This window comes from Eucyclogobius newberryi, unplaced genomic scaffold (genome assembly GCF_026437365.1).
Source record: "Eucyclogobius newberryi isolate DKJ021-1_F unplaced genomic scaffold, fEucNew1.0.hap1 SCAF_17, whole genome shotgun sequence".
Lineage (NCBI taxonomy): Eukaryota > Metazoa > Chordata > Actinopteri > Gobiiformes > Gobiidae > Eucyclogobius > Eucyclogobius newberryi.
The window spans coordinates 20,399,501-20,413,065 of record NW_027315801.1 but is presented as its reverse complement, the minus strand read 5'-3'; the positions used below and the strand labels follow the sequence as shown (position 1 = coordinate 20,413,065).

Genomic DNA, 13,565 nt, shown 5'->3' with positions numbered 1-13,565 from the left:
AAACCTGGAAACACCCCCAGCTATGCCAGGTTTAACTGGTCAGTGGAGATGAATATTACAAAATGTAATTGAAACAAATAAGAACAGACGAATCGTTATTTACAAAGTTAATGTGTATTATAATCAGCAAGAATATGGAGCATATGGAGAACATTTGTTGTAGCTCGACATTTGCTGTGAGCAAGACAAATGAACAATGTAGTGAGAAGTAGGCCACTGCTGGTGTGAAGTGGGTGAAGCCGTGCTGGAGAATGGACATTTATTGTATTTTTAGATTCAGAATCAGAAAAGGTTTATTGCCATTGTCATTGAACACAGTTTGCAAACACAGGAACTTGTTTCTCGGCGTTAAGGTGCAACATAAAACAATTAATAATAAAATAATAATAATAATAGCTACATTTGGACAAATATGGCATGCTAAATTAGGTAAGAATTTCCTAATAAGGTAAAGAACAAAAAACTTGTCTTGGTATGTACACAGATATATACACACAAAATTCCAGATGGTCGGAAATAGTGCAGAAAGTGAGCAGTGCGTGAATAGTACTGGTTGAATAATTGTTAAAGTGGCAGGTGTTAAGTGTTCATGAGTCCAACAGCAGAAGGAATTATAAGTGATTTATAAGGATTAAAGTTATTTTCTAAACTGCATCTAAATCGAGATTAAACTGGCTCTAAATTTGGACAGAAATTACACATGCACACCTGCAGTTCAACAAAATACATTATAAACCTTAGACTAAACTAAGGATGGTAGGACACCGTTTATTTTAAACTGCATGGATACACACAACCTGACCCCAGTTACAGGTTTTTACAGGTAGTTACAAAGTGTGTTACAGTTGGGTTACATGTTGTTACAGGTTATTACACAAGTTGTTACATTTAGGTTACATGTTATAAAAGGTTGTTTAAAAGGTGTGTTATATTTAGGTTACATGTTATAAAAGGTTGTTACAAGGTGTGTTACATTTAGGTTACATGTTATAAAAGGTTGTTACAAGGTGTGTTACATTTAGGTTACATGTTATAAAAGGTTGTTTAAAAGGTGTGTTACATTTAGGTTACATGTTATAAAAGGTTGTTTAAAAGGTGTGTTACATTTAGGTTACATGTTATAAAAGGTTGCTACAAAGTGTGTTACATTTGGAACACATGTTATTACACAGTGTAATACATTTAATGATGTAGTGACAATGTATCAAATGTATTTAAAGCATAATCAGACTAAATAAAATGAAAACATGCCAAGCAAGCTACAAATGGCTTTATTTCTGAAATTGTGTCTAGTCATTCAAATGAAAACAAAAACAGCCCTTTATAACTTCACAGAGAGAAAGAACATGAGAGTAAACTGGACTTTTGAAACCCATTCTTTCCCGTGCAGGTTCTCCCGTTCGATGATAACGTCTGCCTGCGCGAGCCCTGTCAGAACTACATGAAGTGCATCTCAGTGCTGAAGTTCAACTCGTCCGCTCCGTTCATCTCGTCCAACTCCATCCTGTTCCGGCCCATCCACCCCATCGCCGGCCTGCGCTGCCGCTGCCCACTCGGGTTCACGGGGGACTACTGCGAGACGGAGATCAACCTGTGCTACTCCAACCCGTGTCTGAACGGAGGAGTGTGCGCGCGCAGAGAGGGCGGATACACTTGCATCTGCAGAGAGGACTACACGGGTAAGACGCCTGCTTTGTTCACTTCGGCCGATGCTTAGAAGGGGAACAATTTGGGAAATATATGGAATTGCAATCTTTCCAAGCATTGTGATTAGGTTTGAAATTTATGTTTTAATACTAAGATTCTGTTCAAAGTTGACATTTTAGTTAGTATTTGTAGTAATGAAAAAAACACACATATAGGAAAACATGTGTAAAAAGCTCAAAGTGAACAATAAAATGTGTTAAAATATTTTGCTGTCTGTAGTTAAAATGTTGGTACTTCATAAATTGCAGTTTTTGCTTTTTGCTAATCTCGCCCATTCAAATTGCAACTTAGATTCGAGTGGTCAGTTATTTGGTTTCTGGCGCCCCCCCCTTTTGGAGATCAAAAATGTATCCACTTTCAGAAGCTCTGATTTAAGCTATTGCTGAAGCTGCTTGCAAAGTGATCATATGTTTTTCCAGTTCCAGTTTGGAAGTTTTCCCGGAAGTTACAAAGTGGTTTGTAATTTCTCACTGCAACTTGGTTTTCTTCTCATTACTTCTGTTTCTCTTGTCGTCCTTAAACATACAAAGTAGGTATTTATTTCTGACAATAAAATAATGGGAAAAATGAGCAAGGATTTGAGTACTTTTGACAAATTATATCATTTAGTTAATATCACTTGCATATCATTGGGAAGATTACCGGCAGCAACACGTATTCTGTCCCAAAGCCACAAGTTACCGAAGATGACCAAAAAAAAAAAGACAAATTGCTCGAATATTTGGCAGATGGTTGTAATGGTACGCCAATTTATAAAATAATTAAAAAACTCTTCCAGTAGTGATGTGTAACTGATATAAACATTCTAAGTAAGTAAAAACTTCCAGCTCCATTTTCTGAAGTTCACTCTTTTCATTAGCATTTGTTGTGCTTAATGAAACAAATCAAACATTTCCTTGTCAAACTCTGGTGGTCGGTTATGTTTTTAAAGACATTTTTCCTGCATAACATTAGATTTAAAAAGTGTTTATTGCATGGTTTTGTTGTTTTCATGCCAAAGCTGGCGGTAATTGCGATGTCAGTCAGCTAAAGCAATGTTTTCTAACGAGGCTCTGGTGTTATTCACGTGAGATTAAGCGTTTATCAACCGCACGGGAAAAAACAGTCCTGGTTTTTCATAGTTTGTGATGTTATGAGAGTATGCGGGATGTCAAAGCTAGGGACCACTGCTTGGTTATCGATAGAGACAGTATTATTCACACTGGTGAGTTCGATACTGTACATCCCAATTCTCTTTAATCCACCATCCTTCTCTCTACTGAACAACAGGTGCATTTCACCTTCTTTCTGTCTGATCCAGTGAAGCAACAGGCTGTGAGTCGAAACCGTTTGTAGAAGCCTGTTTTTGTCAGGTTGTCCCAGATAGACGTTGTTCTTTGGTCTCTATAAAAAAGAAAAAAGAAAACGTGTAGACTGCTGCCTCCCGGGAAGAGTCTCCACCTCCGTTTACTTCAACACACTCAGCCAAAGAGATTTATAAAGAGACAGAAGTTCAGAGCGTGCGAGAGAGAGAGATAATGCCATAACAATGATGTTTCTGTCTTGAAATGTATTTTGATCATTCTCACGCTTGAAGAAGTAATGATTTTAATGTATTATTCTTTCATACTTTTTAGTTCAGTTGGTAAGTTCTATCCTTGCTTCTGGTGTTCCATACTTGGGCCGCACAAAATTGTAAATGATTGTCATATGGGTGTTAATTGCTACATAGGGATGTCACGTTATAACATTTTAGTATTACAATTATTTGGAAAAAAAACAACATTACAATTTAACAATGATTTACAATTACATTATTAGTGATATAAACAGTGAAATCTTTATTTTTCTTTCATTCCCATTGTCCAACATGCTATTTTCCTCAAGTTTGATTAAAAAAAACAACAACAGCCAGACTATACGTTTGACACAGTAATAATCCAGTTATATTAATAAAAAAACATTTTATTTAACCTTTATGTAAGCAGAAGAGTCCCATTGAGATAAAAAACCTTGAGCCCTGGCCAAGAGGCAACAGTTACATATTTGCACATATTTGATGCCATCTCCAATGCAACTCCAACTTGGATTTGAAAGCATTTATGGACAGGAACTCAGTCAATTTCCAGTCTTTCTGCAACATGTTCAAATACACTGCCATCATTAAAAAAAAGTGGTCAATTGGATTCAACAAGGCAGATACAGCAGGTCCTCTCCTCCTACTGGAGAACTGCTGCAGGTGATGATGATCTTTCAGCTGCAACACGGTATTTAAACCAGACTGACGCAGTGGACAGCTTTTCATTTCTGAAACAAACATGCGGAAAGACAAATCCCGTGGTCATGGAAACGATGTCAGTGTGTTTGAGAAGGGTGAGATCAATGGCATCAAGCAGAGAAGGAGAAGCAGAAACTAATCTACTACAGATCTGAACCCCAGTGAGAGTGTTTGGGACGAGCTGGAGAAGGCTTTGTGCAGTGGTCACTCTCTCACATCATCACAAGATCAACTGGTGAAAAAGAGTTCAACACTGGATGGAAATACATCTGTTAAAATTGCAGAACCTTTTGAAACTATTCCACAGAGAATAAAGGTGATCCTAATAGGTGCCTTTAATGCGATATCAATACTTTTGCGATATGTTGTGAAGCCCTGTTCCATACTTTTGAGCCATTTAGCAAGACACTCCCCCCAGTCACCTGTACGAGTGAGTGTTTTTGTGATAGTCAAAGGGGATGATGACGCAAACTGGCTGAGTCTCTCCATCAGGCCGCCTCATTGAACGTGTGGCTTTGGAACTAAATGAATAATGCAAAGTGTCTAGATCCTGTAAGTACTACATTAGCGTAACAAATTGATTCTCACCAAGTCCAAATGATTTAGCTTCCCAAGCACCACCAGGAGTAAAATATCTGTAAACTTAATTAAAAGCAGCACGGTAGAAGACCCTGAGTACCAATACGCTGGTGTCTTCATGAAAACGTGGAGCATTGCTTTAACCACTATCATTTCAAATAAAGTATCAGTTGATCAGTGAAAAGTATTCAAAAATGTTGTCCGTAACAGGAAAATGTCATTTGACTGTCCTTTTTTCTCCCTTTCCTTTCACCTCCTGATATCTTAGTTTATTGTCAGAGTTGGTTTAGTCTATGTTATTCTGTCTGTACTGAAGTTCTTTATTCTACCTGATTCAGTAAAGTCAGAAGAGATCTTAACGCCATCGTTGAGATATAACAGACAAAGAGGAAAGAGTGTCTGGGGATTTTTCACTTTTACTCAGTAGCACACAGCAGAATGAAGAATACGGAAGGAACAAAACAATAAATGACAAAACAAGACGGGGTTCTGAACTCCCACTGAGCACAGCAACAGACAGATCAGCCACACACCAACAAAAGAGGTTTGGACAAATGAAAACGGGAGATTTCTGTTAAAGCCACGGTGGAGTGTGAGTGTGCATGTTCTCCCCGTGTTACCGTGGAGAAGATGACGCCGTGATCAGGATTAATGAAGGAGAATACAACTTCAGGAATGTTTTTGACGAGAAAACAATGTTGTAAAAGCTCGAAAAAGTAAAGTTTTGCATAATATGTGTCCTAAACTACCGATACTATGAACCACCTATCCGTTAGCATCATGTTGCTATTGTTAATAGTTTTTCCCCCCCAACATGGTTCACCCGTCCACGTTGTTTCTAACGGAAGGCGTCAGACACTAATTAATTTCTTCTCTGTAAAGTGAATATGGTCATGGGTCAATAAACTCACACGGACGTAGAAAGGAGTGTGGCATGAACGTCTTTTTAATTTCCACACACCTCGCGCACACACGGCGGCCGGACAACGAGAGTGAAGCATATGTTGCTCGTGTAGCGAGAGGAACGTGTTATTAACCTGCGATAAATATAACACTAGACTATCGTTCATAGGGTTACGGTTTATTACATCAAGTCACGTGGTCCCACCCTGTCCCATCATAAAACTGAAAACCATTGTTAATTATTTTAAGTCATATAATACCATCCATAACTATTAAAATGTCAGAATAACAAAAAGGGGACATATTGTGCAAAATCAACTTAAATCGTACTTTGTTTGAGTCATGCTGGTTTGAGTTATTCTGTATTAACCTGCATTCGAAGCTTGAGTGCTCAGAAAATGTCAGTTCACTTACTCCCTATCCCCGCCCATTTCTCTGGCCTTGCTTGGTATTACTCAAAAATCAGACTGCAGAGCATATTCTGTATGTAGGTAATAAATAATAAAGTATAATAAATAAATCAGTGGCCCTGTTTATATTATTAAGCAGTTTTAGATCAACAATGAAATGTAAAATAATCCACATATGTTGTAGTTTAAATGCCAAAAACCTGGAAAAAGCCCACCATGTCTCCTTCAACCGACCCAAGCCTCAGGAAACCACCCAACGTACAAGACTAAAGTGGTAGGAATAGTATTGGATCAAATCTGGCTCTGTGGGGACTGGAGTTGAACTGAGCAGACAGATCAGGCTTTGGGGCAGAATTGGAACAGGATCCTCTAGAGGGCGCTGTAGCGGCGAAGGTCAGAGGAGCGATCACAGACTGGAGATGTACGAGCGGGTTTTGCAGTGGTTTTAGGGGTTTGTGTGGGCGGGAGGTCTGGTTTTCACTGCAGGGGGAAAATGGGGAAATGGAAGCATCGATTTCACTCTAAAAATAATGTCTCGCTTGCCGGTTTATGCGCGTACTGCTCAGAGAGACTAACAATAAACAATGCGTCTTTGTTTTTAGATAGAACTGGTTCTCGTGTCCATTTGGACTTGCACAGTTAAGCAAAATGTGTCTACAACTATTAATCGATTCATATTAATTGTGACTAGTTGAAAAATAATCTTATTTTGATAATTGTAATTGTTTTCTGGACTATACAGACTATAATATATACAAAAAGACAATTTTTAACAAAGATAGAGGCATTATTAAATCAAGATTTAACAAAAAAAATTTCAACAACAAAATGGTATTAATCATAATAGCAACAACAAAATGTATGCATTTCACATTCAACAAACACATGGTCAGCTGAAAGATTCAAATTACCTTTAAAGTGTTGCGGTTGAAAAATAAAATGAATGATATAAATAATTTAAATACAAACTTATTCATTGCTCTTGTCTGCTTTTCCAAACCTCAAGCTTTTACTCTGCTCTTTACCAGCACTTTAGCGACTTAAACGCCTATTGGTGACTGTGTGTTAATGAGGAGTTCATTAAGGACTAAATAAGGCCATTTATCTCTGCACGAGACACTTCAACATGTCAGGTGCAGAGACGTTCAGGTGATCATCTAATGTTACTCACACAAGGTATTTTCAGAGTCAGAGGAGACATCCTGTGGTTTACTGTAAGAAAAAAAAAATCCATAGCTAATTGTGTGTTTGTCCTGGTTCAGTCCTGCTGCTGTTGAACTCAGATATACAAAGGTTGCAAAAGATACCAAACTCCTTTTTGTTTTCCTTTTTGAATTTAGCGTTTTCAAGTCCATGTTCAGAGCTGAAATTACCGTTATGATGACACACACACACACACACACACACACATGCATCTGTTAGTGTCATGTGTATAATAGCTGTGCCGCTAATTCACCATTACAACATGCTGTTTACGTGCACAGAGAACCACACTTTTGGCAGATGTAGTTAACGCTGTAGGAAATGTGTTGCTCACTATTTATTTAAATCAAATAAACACACTGAATCTCTTTTAACATAGTGGACCGAAACAAAACAATACGTGCTAGTCTGCAGTAAAGGGTTTGTAGTATCATATCTGCTGCTCTGAGTACACATCCAAACACACGCACTTCTCTATTGGGATGTTTGAGATTCGAACCAAGACACCGCAATTCTAGTTCCCGGGTTTAAATATGTTTTGAAAAATCTGTTTTAAGTTTCACTGGGCCATTTACCCTGTTTTCTGATCAAGCTCAATCCTCTTTAATCCACATTTTTATTCAAATTTAGGCTCCTTAGTCAACTATTTCTAATGCATTTATAAGTAATTTGTATCTAAGCACCTAAAAGGCATTTACAACCATTTGATTATTGAAAACAGTTTAATAGACAGATTAATAATGCACTTACAAACGTTTTACATGCTTTATTAACACATGCTTTTGGTTAATGGCTTATAAACAAAGTATTATAAGCCAAAACTTGTGCTTATTAAACAAATTATACATATTTCACTAAGGAACCGTATTTCAAAGCATTACTTAAACATTCTCTTGTCCCCTAAGTGAGGAGGTCTGTCGAACACAACCGTGACGTGAAACCATCAGAGAAAAGCCCCTCTCCACCTCTCGTGTACTGCATCTGAAGTCAACATGCAACAACAGGCCCGCAGCCTTTCAGACCACAACTGTACACGGCAACCGGCAGAGGTAGAGAGGAGCGAGGAGGGGATGGAGGTGTTTCGGACCCCCGGGGGACCGCGCCTGTTAGAACGGGAGAGGGTAGGAACGCTGGGGGGGCCCAAACCGATGCGGCTTTGATGAATAAAACATGGAGTGAATGCATTAAAACTGAGAAGAGTGAGTTATATTTAGAGGCACAGGAAGGAGCGAGAGAAGTGGGACGCGCCCGGTTTGGAACAATGGAATTATTAAGTTTTTTATTTTTTTTAACATGAGTCAGGAGTTCTGGAGTTGAGAGTGGGCACTTTAAAAATGAGAATTCTGAAGTTCTTGATCCTGTAGAAGAAAAGTACTTTGTTGTATTAATTTGCAGATCCATTTAAAAGTCTAACATAAGGTGGATTTGGCAATTCTCTCTGAACTCGATAAAATCCACAAATAAATGTTGTTTTCAAGTTTCATAATTTAATGCAATGTTTTATATACTTCAAAAAGAATATCAAGGAATCCACATATCTGCCTGATCACATTTTATAAGCCAAAAATGTTGTTTTTCTGTTTTTATCCATAACTATATATGATTTATATACCTACATTTTTCAAAAGACTTTTTAATATAATAACAAATACATGCGCTCAACTTTGAAATAAATGTATTGACCTGTATAGGCATTGATAATAGCTTATTATAAATTAAACTGTTCAAAGTTTGTGAGGATTTGAAGCCTTTTTAACACTGACCCACTGCAATTGATGTAGAATTCCACGACTGTTATCAGTGCGGGAGCATGAGCGTGAGAGGCAGCCGCAGCCTTTGCTTTTGAAAGAGGACGCATGTTTGTGGGGGGGGGGGGGAAATTAGGCAAGGGGTCTTGGCAATGTGCGGTGCAGAAATGTGTTGCCATAGCAAGCGAGGGAAAATGTTCAAATGTTCGTACGGCACAAGTGACTGTCCACACCTCACAGCAGCAGCTCCTCCTCATAGTCACCAACAAACCTGTTTACCCGTTACACTTGGAGCACATCAGCTTCACAAAGAGCCTGACTTTTATTTATGCTCCAAAGGGTTCCAAAAACAGCTTCTATTAGAATTTGGTGTGGTTTGAATCAGGAGTTTTAGGGAAAATCGAGCAGAATTGTCAACATTTTTTCCAATCTGTTCACCACACAATTCAAATTGAGTTTATTTTGCGTGTGTAAAATAACAGTGAGCAATTCCAAATGCTTTCAAGTGTACAAAATAAAGCCAGCTTGCAACAAAAGTTCCTCAAAACGACTTTTCTTTCCCTTTGTCGGCTGCTGTGATTGGAGCCCGCTGACTGGCATTTTGAGTTAAAATTCTCAATTGGGACCGAATAATGTGAACCCACTCCACGTTTGTGCTCTTGGCTGGTGGCATATGTCAGCAGATACGCAGGTGCTGAATTCACACTAAAAATAACACAGTCTCTGCACTCAGCCCTGCAGGTCGGTCGCAATGCCACTGGCAGCTGTCAATCATCAGTAGTTTGCGCATCAAATCTGCTTTTCTGTTGCATAGTTTCAGAATAGTCTCACTTTTATTTTTTAAAAGTGCACTATGTAACTGTCACTGTGGAGTTTTTATAGCTTTGCTTGGAATATTCCATAGTATGGCATTAAAGGTTCAGCTTCTTCATTAATTGTCTCCAAATGGGGGAAAGATTTGGACTGGATCAGGGGTAACATAATAATAACAGGATATGACAAAATACACTTAGAACATATACTACCGTACATAAACAAAGTGCAAGTCACTGTACAGTCCATGTTGTAAATTAATTTGTTATTCAAGGAATGGAATGAAGAAACTTTTTATACCCGTTATACCCGTTAATTGTAATGTGAGCGGAGTAATTTCTTAACAGAATTGAATAATAATGTATGTATATAGGATTTTTTTTCCTATATTTTACAGACCGCATTTGTCTGATATTTAAACCTCAACTAAAACATTTAAAGACATTTCTGTTTGACTGACATGATAATATCCCCTGATTTTCATTATCGGGATAGCAAAATATAAATTGCAAAATATAATTTTTTGTAAATTTTATGTGGACCATTCACCAGAAAAGTTCCTTAGTGCACCTTTAACTTGTTTACAAAGCTTGTCAATACGTATTAAGGAATTAACCCATTCTTAATGCACAAATCGGAATCAATAATTGTAATACATAGCCTACTTATCTGTATTGCTGCATTGGGACTGCTAATTGCACATTACTCTTCCTTGCTATAGCTTGTGTCCGTCCCTGTTTATCGTCCCCCTCCTCTCCCATTAAACAAACACCACAGGAACCAATTACACAGTTCCCCTGCTTTGTCTGATCCACTCGAACAAACAGCGCCTCATTAATATTAAAATAAATAAATAGGGTATAAATCTCATGAATAATTTGAGATTCCTATTATGCGGAAAACAAGGCGACAGACGGTACTTAAATGCAACAAAAGAGGCAAAGGTTTAGTCCAATTCAAGCCGCGTTCAAGCTGTGAACGTGGAGCAGACATTGTAAGAGTTAGCATTATTCCAAGTAAAATAGCAAACGCATTCTTAAATTGAAGCTCGGACACGCTAAGGGGTTTTGAAGTGCAGTATTTCTTCTTATTCAATTCGAAGTCATGTTGAAAAAGTTTGCTAATAGCTTCAAAGTGCGTGGCTTCTTGGTGATGTAACTCGACCCAGCCGTAATGGCCTGTAGATGATGGTGTGGTTTGGAAAACGCGCTGAGTGCTGTACGGAGCACAATATAATCCTTTTACAGGGAGGAAAAGCATTTAAGATTCATGTTTGTATGGACGACCTCTTCCCCATATGAGTTTCACCACAAAGAGTATCAAACATTACGATTTAATGGTATGAATTAGTTTGTAAATCTGCTCGCGTTATGTTTAAATGTGCTATACTAATTTTTACTGTCTTGAAATGGGAAAAACAGAGCTAGTTCATCTTAAACTGTTTGTAGCGGCCCAAGTATATTCTTCACCTTCTTAACACGTTAAAAGTGATCAAATTATTCACCGCAATGAGTTTCCAAAGGTTTTTCATTACTTTTATTTGCTGTCATGGTGAAGCTAGCAACAGCTAACATGCTTAAAGCACACATCCTGGTTCTTTGTCGATAAAACGCTTTATAATTAGATCCAGAAATCACACAGTGGTCTTATTTTGATAACCAATCTTTATTAAATATCTGTACTGGAGCAACGCTAATTTACACTACACTGTTTATCTCTGTTTTATAATGCTATTTATTTGTTGAGATGTTTGTCAAGCCCAGTGTATTCATTCATATTGAGCAGGATTATTCATGGATATTTTAAACAATATTTTTTAAAACACTCTTGGCATATCGCCCAACCCATCCAATTCCAGTAAATGACCAGCTCCTCTCTAGTTTCTTGCACTCGCGTCCAGATCATCGCTGTAAGCCTCTCTCTTTGTTTATCGATCGCTTTGTCTGATCCTTTCCATCTCCTCCCTGACAAAACCACAGAGGTGCAACTTACAGGGCATTACGTCATGTCTGCAGCTGTTAGTCTAAAATAAAAATAAAGACGTACCGCTTTGGGCATTGGCTCTTTAAACAACAGAAAGTGTGCAAAGATAAACACTGCAGCCTCAGGACTGTGGCAGCGGTTCAGTCGGGTCAAACAGGAGAGAGAGAGGGTTCTGAATTGTAGATTTAAATGGTGTTTGTGTGCTTTTTAGGTAAGTTGGGATCCTGTCTATACTTTGTGCCTTTCACAAGCTTAAATACAAGGAAAGGTTGTACCAGGAGGAAATATGCTGTATTAAAAAGTTAAAAGACCTACTGACTATTTACTTCAAATGTAGCAGAAGAATGTCAATGTCAGAGTGTATTTATAAAGCACACTTACAATTTTAAAAGCCCAAAGTGCAATAATAGAAAAAGAAAAGTGCATTGATAAACAGGGAACAAGCTGACACCAACTTGCGCTAGCTTTGATTTGCTAAGTTACAGTTAGTTACAATTACGGTACTGGAAATACTGGGGTTTATCACAAGATCAAGTCAGCGTTTAGTTTAGGAAATTAGTTTTTTCTGTTTCTATCTGTGTTTGCCCGAGTCTGCACGCTCGCCTTTCCACTCATCTCACCTTAAAGCTCTCCGGGAGGCAAAAGCAAGCCAATATCTGCATTGCATCACTTAAATAGATCGATAAATGAACGAAACGTGGCTTTGACTGCTCAGTGTTCTTTAATAACCATTCAGGGATACATTAAGTTGGATTATTTGATTGACAGAAGCAAAGTCAGAATGGATCCGAGCTGGAGGACAAGACGTGGAGCAGAGCCAGAGGTTTTGAAGCTACTGTCGGATGAACCCACGTTGAGATGGATTTGGATGTAATATAGTGAAAGTGAATGAAGTCAGTTGGTGCGAGAGCAGAGGACGGATAATTCAATTTCAAAACCCTGGGGATACTTCTTCCTCCTGTATATTGTGAATCCTACGTACTTTGTCTCCAGTTGACTGTGTGGGCGTCTGACAATCTGTGTTTACTTGGCTGCATATTTGTTTTGTTTCATTCTGAAGTCAGCAGCCGGCCGAGACACAAGACACAAACATTTATTTTCACGTATAATGCCAGAGACGGCTACAATACTTCTCTGCCAGGTTGGATATTTGTTTCACGACAAAGGAACCCTCTATTTATACTATAACAAGGATTAAGACTACAGCTTTTACAGACAAAGAGTTCTGTTCAGTGGTGACAAAAGCGTATGTTGAAATATTAAATGATTTTAAACTTTTTGCGTTTCTTGCACCACCCAGTTTTCTTATTTTGTGGTGTTTTATTTGAAAATACTAAACGTTGTGCATTGTTTCCATGAACTTACCTTCCAGTTCTTCACACAGTTACTTATACTTCAGTAATAGTGTTTTGGCTACTCTACTCGACCCACCGCTGCGTTAAATACCTTACCTCTGTATTAATCTCTCTTTTTTGTTGGTTTAAGTGGCTTTACATGTTGGTGCATCATCTACAGTCACAGAGCACTATGGGTTTTGTAACACAGCAGCCCTGGGGCAGACTGATATATAATGTGGCTGCCATTCTGCGCTTACTGCCAGAATTCCACTGTACAATCATTCACAGAGGCACGGTTTTGTGTGTAGCTCGCGGACACGACAACAATACGCAGTGCTGGATCTGAAATTAAACCTTTTGGTTAGAGGGTGAATGTCAACCTGTCTTTATACAGGGTTATGGTTATGTAGACTTTATTTACCCTCAATACATTTTTGCCCAGGCTGAGGAACATTATAGTCCACTTACAGTCACTACCCTTCTTGAAATGTCATTAATTGGCATCATTCATACTTTTCTGCAACCAAATACTCATTTAAAACCATTCTTTTATTGAACAACCTTTTGATCTCAACAAACACATTTTCTGGCCTGGTTTGTAAGGAACTGTTATGACCATTTCTGT

At 38.2% G+C, this 13,565-nt stretch overlaps 1 protein-coding gene across 2 annotated transcripts in view; it reads left to right on the top strand.

Moving 5' to 3' along the window:
* The window catches only part of celsr3 (cadherin, EGF LAG seven-pass G-type receptor 3), a 100,350-nt gene that overhangs the window by 23,190 nt on the left and 63,595 nt on the right, over nucleotides 1–13,565 (top strand). For both annotated transcript variants that reach the window (XM_072449339.1, XM_072449338.1), the window contains exon 3: nucleotides 1,391–1,679. In XM_072449339.1, the coding sequence (XP_072305440.1) occupies nucleotides 1,391–1,679 (289 nt within the window). The remainder of the gene's footprint in view (nucleotides 1–1,390; nucleotides 1,680–13,565) is intronic.